The 19,037-nt window shown below is 45.6% G+C and overlaps 1 protein-coding gene across 2 annotated transcripts in view; it reads right to left on the minus strand.

Moving 5' to 3' along the window:
- Positions 1-19,037, minus strand: part of CHRND (cholinergic receptor nicotinic delta subunit) — a 49,145-nt gene that overhangs the window by 29,714 nt on the left and 394 nt on the right. Inside the window, exons 2-5 of one of the 2 annotated variants that reach the window (XM_088467433.1) lie at positions 12,990-13,135; positions 6,680-6,724; positions 6,222-6,331; positions 4,106-4,261 (exon numbers count right to left, since the gene is read on the minus strand). In XM_088467433.1, the coding sequence (XP_088323559.1) occupies positions 4,106-4,261; positions 6,222-6,331; positions 6,680-6,724; positions 12,990-13,135 (457 nt within the window). The remainder of the gene's footprint in view (positions 1-4,105; positions 4,262-6,221; positions 6,332-6,679; positions 6,725-12,989; positions 13,136-19,037) is intronic. The other variant, XM_088467434.1, reaches the window with a different exon arrangement.

Below are 19,037 nucleotides of genomic sequence, written 5' to 3' on the forward strand. Positions count from 1 at the left end.
TGCAGGGACCGCCGACACTGACATCACAACCGGGCTGGCAAAGTTAAATGTCCGCCCAGCTTTGATGTCTGATCAGATTGGTAAGTCTGTATTGCTTACCACTTGTCCTCTCGGTCTGCGTGATGGCTGATTGGCCGCATCATCGTATAATGGTGCATACACACGGTCAGATTTGTTGTCAGATATGAATGATAACGATTTAAAAAATCGTTCAGTCTTTCATATCTGAAAGAAAATCTGACAGGTGGGTCTGCAACGATGAACGATGCGCGTTCCCGCATGTCTGATAATGATATCTGACATCGTCTGTGTTTGCAGTCAGATTTTGATGATTCCATTCATTTTAATACTGTCTGAAATCGTTCAAATCGTTGGTAAAATCGTTCAAATCGTTCATCTGACAGATCTGACCGTGTGTATGCACTATAAGTGTATACACAGTGGGGTCACAAGGGGGGTGCGGGGGGTGCGGCCCGCAACGGGTGTCACCCTTCAAGGGGGTGACACCAAAAACAGCAGCACACACACCCGTGGCCGCACCCCATCCACAGAGACGTCTGCCCCCTTCCCCGGCACCACCGCCGATCATGGCCTTGAATGCCGCCGCTGCCGGGGATCACTTCATTCCCTCACCGCAGCCGGCGTCCAGAGCCACACATAGGCACAAAGCACAGAGTATCTCTCTGTGCCTGTGTGTGGCTCCGGACGCCGGTCGCGGTGACGTCATCAAGCATGCGGCAAGCCGAGAAGATGAGTACCGCGCCCGGACACCTCACTGCAAACCAGCCTGGACATCTTCAAGAAAGGTAAGTAGTAATGCACAGTGGAGGGGGCACAGCATAAGGGGCATTATTGGGGGCATTCTGGGGCTACTGCATAGGGGCACTACTGGGGGTACTTTATAGAGGGCACAGTATAAGGGCACTACTGGGGGCACATCATATGGGGCACTACTGGGGGTAATGTAAAGGGGGCACAGTAAAAGGGCACTACTGGGGGCACTGCATAAGGGGAGCTCCTGGGATAGTCTATAAGGGGCACTACTGGGAGTATTGTATAAGGGGCACTGCATAAGAGCACTACTAGGGGTACTGTATAAGGGGGCACTACTGGAGGTATTGCATAAGGGCACTACTGGGGGTACTGTATAAGGGGGCACTACTGTCTGGAGGCACTACTGGAGGTATTGCATAAGAGCACTACTGGGGGTACTGTATAAGGGCACTGCATAAGGGGCACTACTGGGGGTATTGTATAAGGAGCACTGCATAAGAGTAGCTACTGGGGGTATTGTATAAGGGGCACTACTGATGGCACTGCATAAGGGGGCACTACTGGGGGCACAGCGTAAGGGGCTCTAATACAGGAGGCATTGCAAAATGGGCTTTAATATAGGAGGCATTGCATAAAGGGATATAATACAGGGGGAATTGCATAATGGGCTCTAATACAGGGGGCATTGCATATTGGGCACAACTATAGGGGGCACTACTAAAGGGGGAACTGCATAATGGGCACAGCTACAGGGGGCATTGCATAAGGGGCACTACTACAGGTGGCATTGAATAAGGGGCACTACTACTGTGGGCATTGTATAAGGGGCACTACTACTGTTGGCATTGTGTATAAGTGTCAATAATGTGGGTGTTGTGTAAAATGGGCACTACTGTGTGCCAGAACATAAATAAGGGACACTACTTGATGGTGTAATGTGACTCAGGAGCACTATGTGCGGTGTAATGTGGATACGATTGTGCTACTGTGTGACATAATTTGAATTGGGGATAGTATTGTGTGACCATGCCCCTTTCTTTCGAGATCACGCCCCTTTTTTGTGGCACAGGCCTTAGGCGCACGCTGTCCTTTTTTTGATAAATCGTCGGGGGAGAGGGGGGAGGGGGTCGTTCCACCACGTCTCAAGGACCAATTTAAGCACTGCTACCCAGAATATCGGGCGTGGCATCATCACGCCCGCCGGGTGTGCCTTGCATTCTGGGAGGAGCACAGTGTGACTGCTAGACTGGTAAGGGGGCAGAGTTCGCGGAGCTGCGCACCTTTGTCCCGACTTTTTTTTGTGGAGGGGGGTGTCACCGTGCATTACAGCACCGGGTGACACCAACCCTAGTGACGCCTCTGTGTATACACAGCTTAAATCTCTCAAGAGGGCCAATTCTGTCACAGACAGATTAATTGGAAACACTGTTTCTCTGTCACACAACAGAGCCCAGAGCTTCAAGTGATAACCAGGACTTTAAAATGTACATTAACTTGGTGTAATAGTGAAATAAATAGCTGAGCTAGAATATACATACAGGAGGTTCTGAGTTAGAATGCAATATTTATTATCTGAAAGAAACCTAATAGGTGATGTATAACACCTTCTAAAGAGGACAAGTGGAGAAGTTGCCAATAGCAACCAATCAGCTTCTAGGTATCATTCATCAAGTACATTCTAGAAGCTGATGGGGAACCTCTCCAGCTATCCCTCCATGGTGTTCCTAAGTACCCTCCTGATACATATTTAATGGGCAGCACAAACGGAAAAGGGTTAGGACTGACAGACCTATTTATTAAAGTGCATCAATAAGACTAATTTACTCTCGCCACTTTTGACAAATATAGAAAATACACTACTGCTGAAATTTACAATTAATTTGAGGCAATAGGGGTATGAGTGATACTCAGCTGCGTCTGTGATACTGGTCCCGAGCAGTAAGGGTTAGCTTACTGCTTAGCCAGACCAGTCTGAAGGGAAATGCTATATCAGCAATAACTGTATAATAAAATAGATATAAATATGTAAACATAAACACATAAAAATATGTAAACATATTGACCATTGAAATGGTTATTCAAAACATAAAGTATATTTTTGATAAAATTTCTTCTGTCATCTCTATACATAGATGGTGATAACAGAACCAATATTGTGGCTACTCTGCATCAGAAGCCACTGACGGTGAAACCTATTTAGTTCTGCTTGTATTGAGGTATGGCCCATCGAGGATACCTTCAGTATCCCGGCACAGGGGATGCTGGAGCTTAGAATACCGACGCTGGAATCCAGACACCTGTCAGAATCCCGACACCAGCATCCTGACTGCCGTTACCCCCAAGGTAAGTAGCAGGGTTGGGGTGAGAGTTACGGGGTTAAGGTTAGGAACTGGGGGGGGGTTAGGCACTAGGGAGGAGGGTTAGGTTCAGGCACTGGGGAGGAAGGATTAGGAGAGGGAGAGGGGGAGGGTCAGGATACCTACCGACAGCTGTCGGTATCCTAACCCTGGCAGGATGCCAGCGCTGGGATTTTTTACTGGTGGGCTTAGGGGTTAGGGTTAGGCACTAGGGGGAGAGTTAGGGTTAGGCACTAGGGAGGAGGGTTAGGTTCAGGCACTGGGGAGGAAGGATTAGGAGAGGGGGAGGGTTAGGATACCTACCGACAGCTGTCGGTATCCTAACCCTGTCAGGATGCCAGCATCAGGATTTTTTACTGGTGGGCTTAGGGGTTAGGGTTAGGCACTAGGGGGAGAGTTAGGGTTATGCACTAGGGGGAGGGTTAGGGTTAGGCACTAGGGATGAGGGTTAGGTCTAGGGTCTGGGGAGGGGGAGGTTAGTTTTACGCACTAGGGGGGAGATTAGGTTTAGTCACCAGGGGGGGGAGGGTTAGGGTAGGGAGCAGGGAGGGTCAAGATACCTACCGGCAGGTGTCGGTATCCTAACCCTGTCGGGATGTCGGCATCAGGATTTTGACCGTCGGGATCCTGAGTGCCGGCTTCCCGTACCCAACCCGCTCATAGCCCTATCACCAGCAACAATGGCAAATTTCACCAAAGATAGGAATTTTCCCCCTTTAATAAATAGAGCACTGAGCTTTAATAAAGATAGGAAAAGAAAGGTTCTTCTTTGCTACCCAGTTGCAAATTGTTTGGAAAGCTATGCAATAGTTTTACTATAACAGACACTGTAAGGGGATGTCAGTGTGTTTAGGGATTTAACTGTGTTTTTGTTATTTGCTTAAAACGTTTTCCAATTTCCAGATATCAGGTTAGTTCTTCACAAAAAAATAAATGAGACAGTTGGTACCACTCTAGCTGCGCACAATAATTACCTAAATTTGAGAGAGCAATTCTGCCAGTCAAAGGGGAAATAATTGACATTGATGGAGCAAGAAGTTTGGAAAATGGCTGGAGGCAGCCAGTACATAAAGCCATGAGATGATATCAGGACATTGCTGTAATATGCCACCTCAAAGTTGCCATCATTGCTAGAAAACAAGAAATGTTACTGTATAACTGCGAGACATCATGTACAACACTGGATACTAATTAGATTTATTTAATGACACTTGTTTAAATTGTATGGGCCATAAAAAAGTATTGAAATAGCATGTATATTTTCCTCACAAAATGATGCAATTATTCTACTTTTACAAATGTTGTGAGATATTGCAGCTGATAGTTTAGTATAGGTCATGTACACGCCCATATAGCACTGGCCACACCCACCCAGCATTAGCCACACCTCCACTTTTCACAATAGGCCCTTGATCATTTACAGCCCCAGGCCTATGTTGCGTCTAATCTGGCCCTGAATGTACTTTTAATTTTATTGCATGAAATAGTTTTCTGGAACAGTAAAATGCCATTAGCCCCAGCAGGACCTTCGCTAAACCTACTCCTCCTACTATACATGGGTCTCTAGAGTCTCTCATATGTTACCCCAATGTCAAAATAAATTCTCAAACATGTACGGCACTATAAGCTAATGTCATTTAATGGAGGATGACTCTGACTAGATTCTGGATTCTTACTTATCCACAGTCATCTCATCACGAGGTAAACAAATGTAAATGTGTTTCTTTCAATGTCCATACTTATCCACAGATCAAATTAATGTTTCAAATGTAGAGTTGAGAAGAGCTATTTCCTTACAGACTGGTGATATCGTGTTCCTGATGCTGAGTTGAACGTACGCCTGTCTGCAGAGCATATTTTATGTATTTCTGCATTGCACATGCTCCAGAACTAAGTGTAAGAAAATCTGGGTGATGCAGAGACCTACGTGTTTCACATGAATCTCCAGTGATGGTACGTGACTAATTGCTCAGTGTGAGTGTGTTGAGGCAACTTGGGGTTGCTCATAGTTAGACGAAAGTCTAAATCCGCATGTTAACTGGCATATAATTTACACTAAGGATAGGCTGGTGCATGTGCGCCCTGATGCCAAGTGTACGGATAGGGCTGGTTAGAAAGTAAAGATGCACACAACTGCACATACAGGCTAAGATGCACATTTATTTCTATGCATGCAACATCAGGCCCAGTGTGTCCAGCACCAATGTCTCAGATGTCTGTCTGCTAGGTGTACAGGCTACATGTGGCTCTCTATAGAAAGAGACATTTTAGTATCACTTGTTGTTTTACACTAGGAAAGCTATTGACTGTGCGTGGATAAGGTCTAATGTGCCTATCAAATCTCAATGGCTCAGTCTACTAATATATGTCTCAAGTTCTGCAAAGCAACTTAAGATGACCTCCGTTGACCTGAGAAATATGATGAGGGCTAGGGAGGAAGGCTAGAACGTGTTTATACAAGTGCTTCTGTAAACGCAACTGACATCTTATATTGTCCCGCCATAGAGTAGTGTGCGTCATGAATGTGTGTGCCTCATGAGTGTGTGTGCCTCATGAGTGTGTGTGCCTCATGAATGTGTGTGCCTCATGAGTGTGTGTGCCTCATGAGTGTGTGTGCCTCATGAATGTGTGTGCCTCATGAATGTGTGTGCCTCATGAGTGTGTGTGCCTCATAAGTGTGTGTGCCTCATGAGTGTGTGTGCTTCATGAGTGTGTGTGCCTCATAAGTGTGTGTGCCTCATGAGTGTGTGTGCCTCATGAGTGTGTGTGCCTCATGAATGTGTGTGCCTCATGAGTGTGTGTGCCTCATAAGTGTGTGTGCCTCATGAATGTGTGTGCTTCATGAGTGTGTGTGCCTCATAAGTGTGTGTGCCTCTTGAATAGTTAACAGACAAGGGACTTTTACAACCCCGATACAGGCCGGCTGCTTTACAACCCCGATACAGGCCGGCTGCAGATGAAGATAAGATCTCCTGCTTTGAATGTCACACCCATGAGGGGAATTACCAAATCACATTCATCTTTTCAGGATGATAATGTGATGAGTAATAGTCAGTAATTTTAAAACTTGTTGCTGCTAACCACTCTCACTTGTTCTCCAGGATAAGTTTTGGTTGCCACACCATGTCCGGAGGAACTCTGAGTATGTCAATGCCATAGAACTCTGTCATGTTCCATGAAAGTCTTGTGTCAAACCACCCCTGTAAAGAGAATGTGCAGGTGAGATATTGTGACACATTATTTAGACCACTGGTGGTCCCAATGACTAGAGGCCCATAAGAGTATGTTTCATACCTGGAAAACTACTACTCAGCATAACATAGGACACCCCACATCCACCCTAATAGCCTCTAAGCTAATTGATGTGAATATTATAGTGCTAACAAAAAATGATACAGGTTGTGAAAGGAACTTTTTCAGGATGGTATATATTTGTAACACCAATTCTAATCTACGACCTCTATGAGCAGCAAAACTATGAGATAAGTATTGGTGCAACCATCGTATATAATGCTTCAATAAACAATGGCTATTAAGAAAATACTTACTTGCTCAACCCAGACATTTGTAGTCAGAGTTTCATCTGCTTCTTTCTGCAATACAAGTATAATATAAAATATTATTATTAATATTGTTATTATTATTATGGTGACGTATACATAAAAATATCAGTGATTTGTAATCAGAAATGAAACCAGTGTTTCTTTATAAATGTTTCTTTGTGATTGTTTGTAGGAAAGTATCTAGATAATAGCTTAGGGGTCAGTCCTATTATCAGTGAGCTCCCTCTCAGTTCCAGTAAGTGCAGCTATATACCGCACTTATGGTACCTCCAAACTTGCAGATTTTTGTCTATAGTCCAAAGGGATTCTGGGGTGAGATTGGGCCACAACAGGGGTGAGATGCAGAGAGATTGGCGCTTTTCTACGCCATTAAAATGGCAACTCGTCCCTTTTGCGGCCAATAGGATTGACCCGTAGATGGTTATTGGCTAAATTACACAATAAAGAATTTTTATATGTATAAAAGAGTTGGCTTAATTATTTTTGGCCTCATGTACAGTTAGGAGCAGGCTTGGACAAGGCTGCCCGGGAGCCGGGTAATTACCGGGGGGCCCTACTGATTTCAGGCTATGCCCCTTTCTGTAAGGGGCCAGGGCATTAGCAGGTTGCGTTCAGGGTGGGGTGGCGGGGCCAGTGGGTTGCTGCCTAATCATAACCCTTCCAGCTTGAATGTCACTGTGCCTGTCAGCCTGCATTGCAGCTCTTCTAGTCTATGACTCTGAGCACTGCAGTCCAGGTTCGGACTGGGCTGCCGAGGAGCTGGGTAATTTCCCAATGGGCACTACTACTACTACTACACTAGGGAAGGGATAGGGTTAGGCTGCAGGGGGTGGGAGGGTTTGGTTTAGGCTGTGGGGAGGGAGGGTTAGGTTTAGGGGTAGGCTTAGGGTACTTACCATCAGGTGTCAGTATCCTAACCCTGTTATCCCATACCCAACCCGTGGCTAGATCTCGTCCTGACATCATGTGCAAACACCATGGGACGGGCTCATACTAGTCAGCATGAGACTCTGAGTGAGACAGGAGAGAGACACCACAGGGAAGCACCTCCCGGGAGAAGCAGTCAGAGAAGAAGCCAGGAAGGGGCAAGCTGCGAGTAGGAGAAGCCGAGCAAGAGAAGACTCTGACAAGGGCAATGTATTTTTTAGGTGCTTCTGAAGTGCAGTTTTTTCCCCCTCCCCTCTTACTCCATCTCTCTCTTTCCATGCTATTACTTCCTCATCTCTCTCTTTCCATGCTATTACTTCCTCATCTCTCTCTTTCCATGCTATTACTTCCTCATCTCTCTCTTTTCCCCTCTGTCTGTTTCTCTTTCTGTATCTCACAATCCTCGCTGTTTTTTCTCTCCCATTTTGTCTACTTGTATTACCTGCTTTCTTTTTCTCCTGCTACACTCTCTATATATTCCCCTTTCTCTTCCCCTTCTATGTCATGCTGCTTCCACCCTGTCACTCTCCTATACTTCTCTGTCCTGCCTGCTCCTAAAGCTAGGTACACACTGGGACGATGTCGGCAAAATATGTCGTTTCCAGCCCAATCGGAACGACCTATCGGCCAGGTTGTACAGTGTGTAAGCCAAATCTGCATGATCCCGCGGTCGCATGCGATGTCATCCGGTTGGCTGCGCTGCACGGCCAACTGGACGATAGAGCATGCAGCGATATTGCAGGTAATGAAGGACCGTCGTTCATTACATTGCTCTAATGTGTACCTGCGGTACGATATGTCGGCCCACCTTAAGTCTTCTACCTCTTATGTCTCTTATTTTTACTCTCTGCCAGACTCGACACAGTACCTCCTCCTCCTCAGTCCTGTCGTAATCAGTTAGTGTGCTGGTCACACTCACACTGTCATTGGGCAGATGCACACAGGCATCTCAATGTGCTCAGTGTGCAACTGTGCACCTGCCCATCTGGTAACCAGTACCTGTGTGGATTTAATTTGTCTCAGAAGCTCAGTGTGTAGCTCAGTATGTGTATGTATGTGTGTGCGTATGTGTGGGGAGGGGGAAAGAATATTTTATATGTGTATTGGGGGGTTGGGCAGAGTGAGGTATTTTTTCTAAAGTTTATAGGTAGGCACCATGTGGTGACTTATGTTTTTAGTACCACTTAGCTATATATAGATAGAGAGGATAAAGGGGACATTGTATTTATTATTAAACTGATTGGGACGCACATTGGGCCTGATTCAGAGGTAGACGCTGTTGCGTACGCTCTAACATCTTTCGTAGGAGCGACAGCAGCAGCGACAATATGCAAATACTGGATTCAGCCTCCCCCTTGTGTAGCATGCGCCAGAATGTGCAAGCCCTGAGACGCCCACTTTCAATGTGACTGGACAGTGTAACTCTGCCTGTGCTTGTCAACACTCCAATATCTGAAGACTATTGCATCCACCATCGACACTTGCACCAGGCTATGGTGAACTTCAGCTAAACATGGGCTCTATTGCTGTGGCTCTGCATTTTGCCTGTGCACACTGTAACACTGGCGGTGGTTCTGGACACGCCATCATTGGCACATCATCATGTACACTATCGACACTTGCATCAGCCCTATGGCAGTTGCAGTTTCTCTGTCTGAACATGGCATCTCTGGAAGCGGCTGTGCGTCTGATAATGTGGCCGCATGCACGGACATGTTTACAACACTCCGATAACACGCACCCACGAGACAATTTTTTTTTTGCGTTCACCTCAGGCAACCTCCCAGTCACTGCCCAGGAGCCCCATTTCTAATACCAGTGGTCCCGTATGGAACAGTGCATTATTCGTACACTTAGGGTACTGCATGTGGCATAGGGGTTTTCAGAACAGTTTGTGCATGCGCTCCATTATGTGAACACCAGCATTGCATATGGCTGGTGTGTACCTCTGAATCAGGCCCATTATGTTTAAATATTAAAAAGGAGCACATATGATTACAATTCTAATAAAGGGGGCAAATATTAATAGACTAAAAGGGGCACAGATTATTATTATACAATTATACCATGTCCCCTCTAGTTGATTATTACATCTACCCAATGGCTGGTCACGCCTGTGTGGGCCCCTGCCATTGCATTCATGCCCCAGTCCGACACTGGTTAGGAGCAAACCCTTCTAAAAGGTGAAAATTTACACCTAATAAACAAGAGATATAAATGTTACAAATGCAAAAATTTATTTATTTATTGTTTTGCATTCAGATTTCAGAACAATTATTGTGTGCATTGGCATGTTGCTCACAAATACTAGGCAGCTTTTTTTTTTTTACACAGCGATTTAGAGTTGAGCTAGCAAGTACATCTATGTGATTTAGTTATGACCCTTCTTAATTTAGCCCTGAAAAGGGACAATGCTTATTGGCACATATAACATTTTCTTGCAGGGACAGTAGCTATGATTAGAGCCCTCCATCCCTACCACAGAGTTAAAAGTAAAGTTAGAGTTTAAGATATAACTTTACTAACGGGTTCCAACCCAGATTAAGTACTACCAGTATAAGCTGGATAGGTCACTGGAAAGTGATCACTCTGCTGTGAAACTGTCTGAAAAATGTATAGGCTACAAAAGCTAATGCCAGCCATACTTACCTACACTTAGCCGGCAGGCTCCCAAAAATCGGGTGCCACTCCCGGATGCCCAGAAAAGTGGGTAAATCTCCTGGCTGGCCGCCTTCCCTCGGATACTCCACGCCGCTCCTCCCCCCACACACACCCATGCAGCGATAGGCGATGATGCAGTTTGCGCTGAATCGCATCATTGTGGCCTGGCCCCCCGCTTCACAATACTGTTAATCTCAGCATTGTATAGAGGGGATGGGACACGATAACATGATCGCACAGTCACGACCCCTACTCCGTCCCCAATGCCGTGTCAAGTCCCTGCAACGCCCTTATGCCAAGCTACGTCCCCCCACTGTGCTAGCCTAGCTGCCCCCTCCCGGAGTGTAAGCACAGTCTGCATGTGCGAGTGGAAAGTCTACGGTATTTTTTGCGGAATGTAGCCCATAGGCTACAACAGCTAGCGCCATCTGGAGATGGTGTTAGCTACCGGGGCCAAGCACAGGAATGCAAAGCTTAGTAAATTTGGCAAATAAGCAGCACCCATAGGTTTCTATAGGGGCTGCTTTTGTGATCAAAAACAGAGGTTGGCAGTAGATAGCACTGATAACTGCTGTGGTCCCCCGTAGGGTCATACGTAGTATTTGTATGTACCCCTGAAATGAAAATGGGCGTCTTCCTGCAAATATTAATTGTTTATATGTTCCCATAGGGGAAATGTACCAATCCTTCCAGAAAAATACAGTGGAGAAGTTCCCATTGCAACCAATCAGCTTCTAACTATCGTTTATCTAACACAGACTCTAAAATAACAGAAGCTGATTGGTTGCTATGGGAAGCTTCTCCACTTTAACTCTCCAAGGTTTGATATATCTCCTGTCTCCCATCATTCAAGCTGTTCAGTGACATTTTATTCTGTATGACATTATACTTACATAACTAAGGTTAGACATATAGGGGGGAGATTTATCAAGGTTTGGAGAGAGATAAAGCAGAGAAAAGCTGTGCTTTGTGGTAAACAGGGCTTTTCTTTGCTTACTGCTATTCACAGAGCGGGTTACTATGGAGAAGTTCATTAACTTCATCAGCGGCACCCCTGTTCTATTGATCAATCGCATCATCACCATACTTTTGTATGTCGAGTGCAATTCATAAGATCCTCTGCAGTGTACAGATTACGCTATCTCAGGATATCGTAATTTGTGCTGGGAAACGAAAGAGCGGAGAATTTGAATACTTCCCTGCTCTCTGCCCAGCGCTGTACCCAGTTCCCTGCTCTCTGCCCAGTACCCAGCGCTGGCTCTGACCTCGTGCAGATGTCAGAAAAGTCAGGAGCTCACACTGGTGTTTGGCTAGTGGAACCTCAGTCTGTTGTCAAAAGGTGAGATTAAACCCAGATCCTGCTTCCCTGTCACTGCCCCCCCCCCCCCTCCCCTCTGACTAGCCAGTCTTACCTGCCCCCCCCCCCCCCCCTGACTAGCCAGTCTTACCACTGCTGGCACTCTGATCAGTGCTGATCAGATTTTTATAAATACCAGAAGCAGGAGATGGGTAATGAGGGGAAGGGGGTGAGAAATGGGAGCTCTGCTATTGGGCAATGACCAGGAAAGGCAGGAAGTCGACTATCTTCACTGCTTTTCTCCACAGCAAGGCTCATTACACCATCCTGGCCTGACAATAGATCCTGGAGACTGACAAACGGAAAGCTAAGCTTCTCTGAATTGCAGCAGGCTTCTTTCCCCATACTAGTGTATAGGGAAGCGAAACGTGCACTAATTAAGGGCACCGCTGGGGAAATCTGACATTAAATAGAGCCTTTTATCTTTCTCTGCTTTATCTCTCTCCAAGATTTGATACATCTTCCCCATAGAGGGAAATGTATCAAACCTTCTTAAGAGTGGAGAAGAGGACAAGTGGAGAAGTTGCCAATAGCAACCACTCAGCTTCTACCCATAAGTTTAAAGAGTGTACTTGATAAATGCTAGCAGGTGGTGTTTGGTTGCTATGGGCAACTTCTACACTCTTTAGGAGGTGTGATACAATTCCCCCCATATGACGGTGGTTTTTTTAACAGCTGTTTGTCTTGTCAGATATTGTATATGAGTGTATTGCTATTTGTTTAAATATACTGTAATAGCAAAGTAGATTTATTATATTATTGTGATATTGAGTATGTTATTTGCACAATTGTAGCCACTCCTTTTATTTATCTTATTTGTTTATAAAGCATGGACATATTACACAGTGTTACACATTGAGGGGATCATGAGATAAATAAATTATGACCAGATAATAAATATTTTGCCCTAAGCTTAATGCCCTTTCACATGCTGTAACAGATGAGTTGTGTTAACTCACAATGGGGGGAATTAAATTCAATGCGAATTGAATAGCGCCGGGAGTGAGCTCCCAGAGCTATTCAATTCAGTGCGCTGTGTGGTCGGAGAATGCCAGTTATTGCGCCTTAACAAGGGTGTAAAGGCACGGTAACTGGCATTCTCTGACCAAAGTGCCGGGCACGCGGCTGTTAGCGCCGCGCTATGCAGAAAAATAGCTGCGCAGGATTTCTCCTCGCATACCCAGGGGGGTGCGAGTAGAAATCCTTAGCCCACCCAAACAGCGAGGTGTATTGAATACTTTCGGGAGCTCCTTCCCGTCGCTATTCAACATCGCATTGAATTGAATTCCCCCCAAAGAGTTAGAGTAGCCCCTAGATTGAGAAGAATATATTAATAAAGAATAGACTTACAAGCGAGATAAGATTAGACAGGGTCATTGACAAATACACATCCACTGTATCATCTACATGTTCAACTGGGCGCAGATCCTTCCTGTAGCCTTTCTCCTCAAACAGGTATCTAAGTAGGTGTTCTTCTTCACTCTCCGAACTGGAGCCTGGAAAATGTAAAAACATTCAGAAACTTGTTTATGTAAAACACTCAAGTACACCAAGCAAATTTCACAGTGATGTCACATCCCATATGGATATACCCATAAAACGAAATCTGTCCCTAGTTTATTGCTTGTTTTGCAGTATGACACCATTGTAACTGTGAGAGTAACGGGGGGGGGGGGGGCAACATCTATCTTGCCTCTGTGTGACTGGGATGAAGTTACGCCACTGTTCAGACCACGTGGTACATTAAAAAGTATTTTCTGACTAAATGACAAACATTTCATTTTCAACATCTGCAATTTTTTCTCTGTGTTGTCTTAATTCTCAAAATCGGATTCATTTTGGTCTCTTCAAAATCACAGGTGATGTGTGGTGTAACAGAGTGAGTGGTAGCATAGGACATTACAGTGTCATTCACAGTGCAAATCATGTGCAGTGAATATGCCATTTGCACCTATATTTCTATATATACACACATCTCCTAACATTGGAGGTTTCGTCGGCGGGACGAGGGAGTGTCCGTGGCTCACTGTGTGGCATGGACACATATACATTGGCCATGGTCTCACCCTGGTGGGCATTATTGTTCATCCCCGGTTTACTTTTTCTAAAAATGCCTTTTTTATGCTGCTTGCTGCTTCACAGCGTATAATGGTGCATACACACGGTCAGATTTTTCCTTCAGATATGAACGATAACGATTTAAAAATCGTTCAGTCGTTCATATCTGAAGGAAAATCGTTCATAACTGACATGCCTGAACGATGGACGATCAACGATGCGCGTTCCCGATGGTCAGATAACGATTTCTGACATCTGATGTGTTTGCAGTCAGACTTGGACGATTCCATTCATTTTAATGCAGTCAAAAATCGTTCAATCGTTCAAATCGTTCAAAACTTTGGTAAAATCGTTCAAATCGTTCAAATCGTTTAATCGTTCAATCGTTCATCTGACAAATCTGACAAGTCTGACAAATCTGACCGTGTGTATGCTCCATAACAGTACATAAACCCCAACCCTTGTGATTTGGGATGTTCATCCTGATTGTGGGACTGCGGGATAGTCCTCAAAAAAATGGGACTGTTCCGACAAAAATAGGACAGTTGGAACTGGTTGGGTATGAAATACCGACGGCTGAATAATTGGAAACATATAGAGAAAGAAATCACTGGACAGCGAGATCTACTTTATTTTCAATTCTCTTTATTCACATTTTCTTTTGCTTTTTTCACGATTATTATTTATACAATAAAATGCTTTTAATATTTCACTGGAGAGGCATGTCATTTTAATTTCATCTAATAAAAGTTATATTTTATTGATTTTCTCAGTGCGCCAACAAAGAGACAATCTTCTATTTCTCTTCTTGTATCTCAACCAGCCAACTAGTCGGATGGTTGGATGTAAGTTGGATGTAAGTTGGTCTAGTGTACGTCCAGCTTATGGCGGCAGGGGTGCAAAATGAGCATCTTCTCATAGGAAGAGCTGGTCACTGCTGATTCCAGTCTGTGCACAGAAATTTTGGCTTGTTGGACAAAATGTTTTAAATAAGATTCCTATTCAACAGGGCACCAAAGCCTCACAAAAGCCGTTTCATTTTACACATCAGTGGAAGTTGTTTAAACCAGACTTTGACCTATACTTTCAATAAGACATCTTTCCCACCCTACAGGTGAACTTTGAATGCTTTCTATTACATTGGTTGGAGGGCACCTTTAAGTGCTTTTTAGAGAGAAACACAGAAAAGTAACAAAATAAACACAGAACCAATGTCATGATTGATTTAAGACATTATGGGACTGATGTGGAGATGAATGTATGACTGTTTGTGGAACGTATCTGCTTGTTTTCACACTGCGCATGATCTGGAAATGAGTATACAGGTGAAGCAGAGTAATTAGTATTTCAATCGCACTTGCGACTGAGGAGGTGTAACAGGGCTGTAGCAGGGAGTTCTCCCATATGCAAAGTTTAATCAGGGCCCTGATGACTGAACTACAGTCTACAGAATGTGTCCTGATACACTTATCTCAATATGGGATGAGACACCTGGTGCCACTTAGACGCTCTGTTACAGGTGGTGATTCACAGACTTATTTTATATTATAATGTCCCGGGCACTTAAGATTGCTATGCTTGTATCAAAATAATTAATATAAAGTCGCAGATAAAGCACAAGGATACGTGGCACCATAGATGGTAGTGATCATTGCAGCACCCTCAGGCCCGCCAAGAGCCGCACCGAGCCCGGGTAAAAGGGGGCGTGACCTAATCACGGGAGGCGCCAACTCAGCCCAGCGTATAACCAGTGGATTGCTCCCCCTCACAGGCATAGGAGACTACTTCTTAGCAGCCACGAGCAGTCTCCTAGTGCAGCCCAGCACACAGCCGCGTGTGCTGAGCTGCTGTGATGTAAGAGGGGGGAGGGGAGCAGTGACGAACCCGGGCCCCCACCAGGCCCCTCCAGCAAGCTTGGGCAATTAGTACTCCCCCCACCCCCTCTCGGCGCCCGTGAGCACCCTGCACCTGTCACACCCCATGCAGTTCCTCTTTCCTGCCTGGGGTGCCACTCTCTGCTCTGGTGCTTCAAGCACACTTTGGTTTGTATCTCAGCAGTTAGTTGCATCAGCTTAATGTGCTATAAGCACCAGAGCTTCCGTTTCTTCCTCTCCTCCTTCTCTTCTCATCATCTGTTCACTACTAGGGCTCGGCTCAGGCTGGCCAGGGAGGTGTGTGTTGACTCCTCTTGTAGGCTACTGTTATTCTAGCTGGTGTATGATTCGGAACGATATCACAACGTCTTAACGTCTCACTCCCCTCAGCATCAGAGTGCGCTGACGTAGGAGGAGAGACTCGGGGAGACAGAGAGAGCCGGGCACACAGCTCACGTATACATCGTGGCAATCGCCTGGCACCTCTAGCATGGCAGTGGCCAAACAGCCAGGGAGTGGAGCCATTAGTCTCTGGCGGCCGGCTGCCCTCCCACTAACAAAATTGTACCGGCCCAGGAGGCAGATATCTCCTTGGCCCCCAGGCTGGTCTCTAGGTAGGAGCCAGGTGCAGGCCCCTTCTCTGTCCGGGCTGATGGCCCTGCCAAGTACTTAGGTGTATTTTAGAGGAACAAGTATTACCAGTCGCACCAAAAAGAAGACAAGGGTTGGGTACACAATCCCGGTGCATACAATGCCTGCAGTCAGAATCCTGGAACTGATATCCCAGCAGTTGAAATCTTGACACCTGGACATAAGTAATTTAATCCTTCCCCTAACCAACCTCTCCCATAGACCAACCCTAACCCTCACCTCTTGAAGCCGAACCCTAAATCCCCCCCCCCCCCCGCAGCTCAAGCCTAACTCTCCCCCTAGCGCCTAACCGTAACCCCTAAGCGCTCTGTGCTCCAGGATGCCAACTACATCCTGAAGACATTATGAGCACCACCCCAAGTCTGGTACCAAACTGATTTACACTTGCAAATGTACATATGCATGGTTTTACTAACTAGAGTCTTGAAGAGAACCACAACATATATATGATTTAGTTAATAACATATAACGGTTACAGGTATTTATGGATCTGAATAGTGTATAGGTGCAGCATCTTCTACATATTTATTCAGTTCTTAGGTGTTTAATGTTTTTTAACTAACAATTATTTTAATATACTGTATATATATTTATTGAACATAGTGTTAGGAAAGGGTTCTTACATGTTTACTTTATTTCAGTATTGGTCTTGTAACTGCGCTCCACCTATGAGTTAACGCAATGTTAATTTAAAGAAAACTGGCAGAACTTTTTAGGTTCATATTAGAACAATCCCCAGTAGTTGATTAATAAGGAAACAATTTAATATTCAGTAGTATCCGCAATTTCTGTGTGGCCTTAGTGCATATTGGCCCTCATTCAGAGCCGTACGCTCTGAGCAGAGCGCACGCTCTGAATGAGGGCCGGCCTCCATGAAAATGGAGCGTCCTCCTGGACGCTCGTATAGCTGTGGGTCACCACCCACAGGCTATACGAGCATGCATTTTGATGGCCGCGATGGTCGTGACCATCGCGACCATCGAAACTGCGAGCTGGAGCCTGCGGTTGAGGTTTTCAACCGCAAGCTCCGGAGTGATTTTGGCTTCTGACGGAGGCGTTCCCATGGGAACGCCCCCGGCACGCCTACCAAAGGGGGCGTGCTGTCAATCAACATCGACAGCACGCCCCCTTTGATCAGACACAACGAGCGAAGGACTTTCCTTCGCTCGTCGCGTCTGGCGCATGCGCACGACGGAGCTCCCTCCGTCGTGCGCATGCTCAGTCCAGAACATCGACCCACTTGCGAGCTGACAGCCGCTCGCGAGTGGGTCTGAATCAGGCCCATTGTTCCTGGGGTCTTTTCCTCTCTGGGGTCAAGAGGAGTTAAGAGAAAATCAAGGTTGTTCAAGTGAGTTTCTGTGGGCAGCGCACCTTGTTTATTACTTCACTACCTGAGTGTTACAATGCAAATATTTTGGGGAAAATATGGTGCAGCTTAGTCGCAAAGTCCACGGCGTGCCAAACTGGGCTATTTGGCGTTATTTTAGGATAGGTATAAGTGGGCACGTCTGTATACAATGTTCGGAGTCAGCATATGAATATATATTTGGAGGTGTATCATTTTCATCAAGTATAAGTTGTTGCAAGTATACACTGATGATGAGTAGCAAACCAATCGCCCCATTTAACAACGATGCATATCCCCCTTTAGCACTTGCTAAAGGGGTTATGTTCTCCTTTCAACATTTAACAAACAGCTGTAATCTAAGATTGCCGCTGTTTGTCAATGCATCACTGTCACCATCTTTAGATAGCGAGAGCGATGTGGCCCCCATTCAGGGCCATCTCTTCCACTGGGCTTGTTGGGCAGTTACCCAAGGGCCTGAAGCTTTTAGGGGCCCACCAACCCGCCCCCCTGCAGCCGCGGCAAGTTGGTAAATTTGTGATATTTTCATAAGCCGGCCGCCGTTGCACTGTATTCCAATCTAACCTTCCCCACCCCATCCCCCCCCTTGACGAGTACTCACCTCAGTCCCAGTTTCACTTCATCCGCCGGCTTTAGACCAGTCAGACAGAGACTCTCTGCATGTGTGGGAGGTCTGATGGGCATGCAGCAGGGTTTAATTTTATTGACCATTTACATATTTTTCCTGTGAATTGGTGGGTAGGGGCCCCAGGGCATTGCTTTGCCCAGGGCCCACACTGCTGTTAAGACAACCCTGCCCCCATTGCCAGCAATGGGAACCCGGCAGCAGGCTTTCCGGCATCAGTGAAGCCTTCCAGGCACTACCGGGTGCCCGCCGGGTTAAACAGCCATATACATGCACAGACTGACCTTTGTGCATGTACATGACACAGAAGTCCGTTAGCGATAGGCTGCCAGCAGCTGAACTGAGGACCCCAACGACGAGGAGGACATAGCTGGACCTCGCCAGAGGGGTAAGTAGTGATGGATACCAGTGGCATATTCGTTTGTATCACTGCGATACAAAACTAAATATGATGCTGGTATTTAGGTTTGTTAATAAATGGGGCCCCAAGTGTATGGATAGGGGCAGGTAGACTATACAGGAGAAAACACGCATGTATTTCTGTACATGTAATGGTAATGAGCGAACACACGTTCAATTTGAGTTCAACTCTGTATCACACCCAATGAGTTGAACTTTGAAATGATCCTTTCACCACAATTTCTATTTGGATCTGTAGTTTTACTCACAAAAGTAGGTGGCATTTGATTTTCCAGATGCAAAATCTGGGATGTGATTGTTCACCTATATAATATACTGTATATGTGATATGTAGACAAATAGGAGATTTCTGCATTCCTGCATGTTTTGCATATTCATAAATGACCTTTAGAGAGCACACAACA

Source organism: Taudactylus pleione, unplaced genomic scaffold (assembly GCF_031769625.1).
Source record: "Taudactylus pleione unplaced genomic scaffold, aTauple2 ptg000010l, whole genome shotgun sequence".
Lineage (NCBI taxonomy): Eukaryota > Metazoa > Chordata > Amphibia > Anura > Myobatrachidae > Taudactylus > Taudactylus pleione.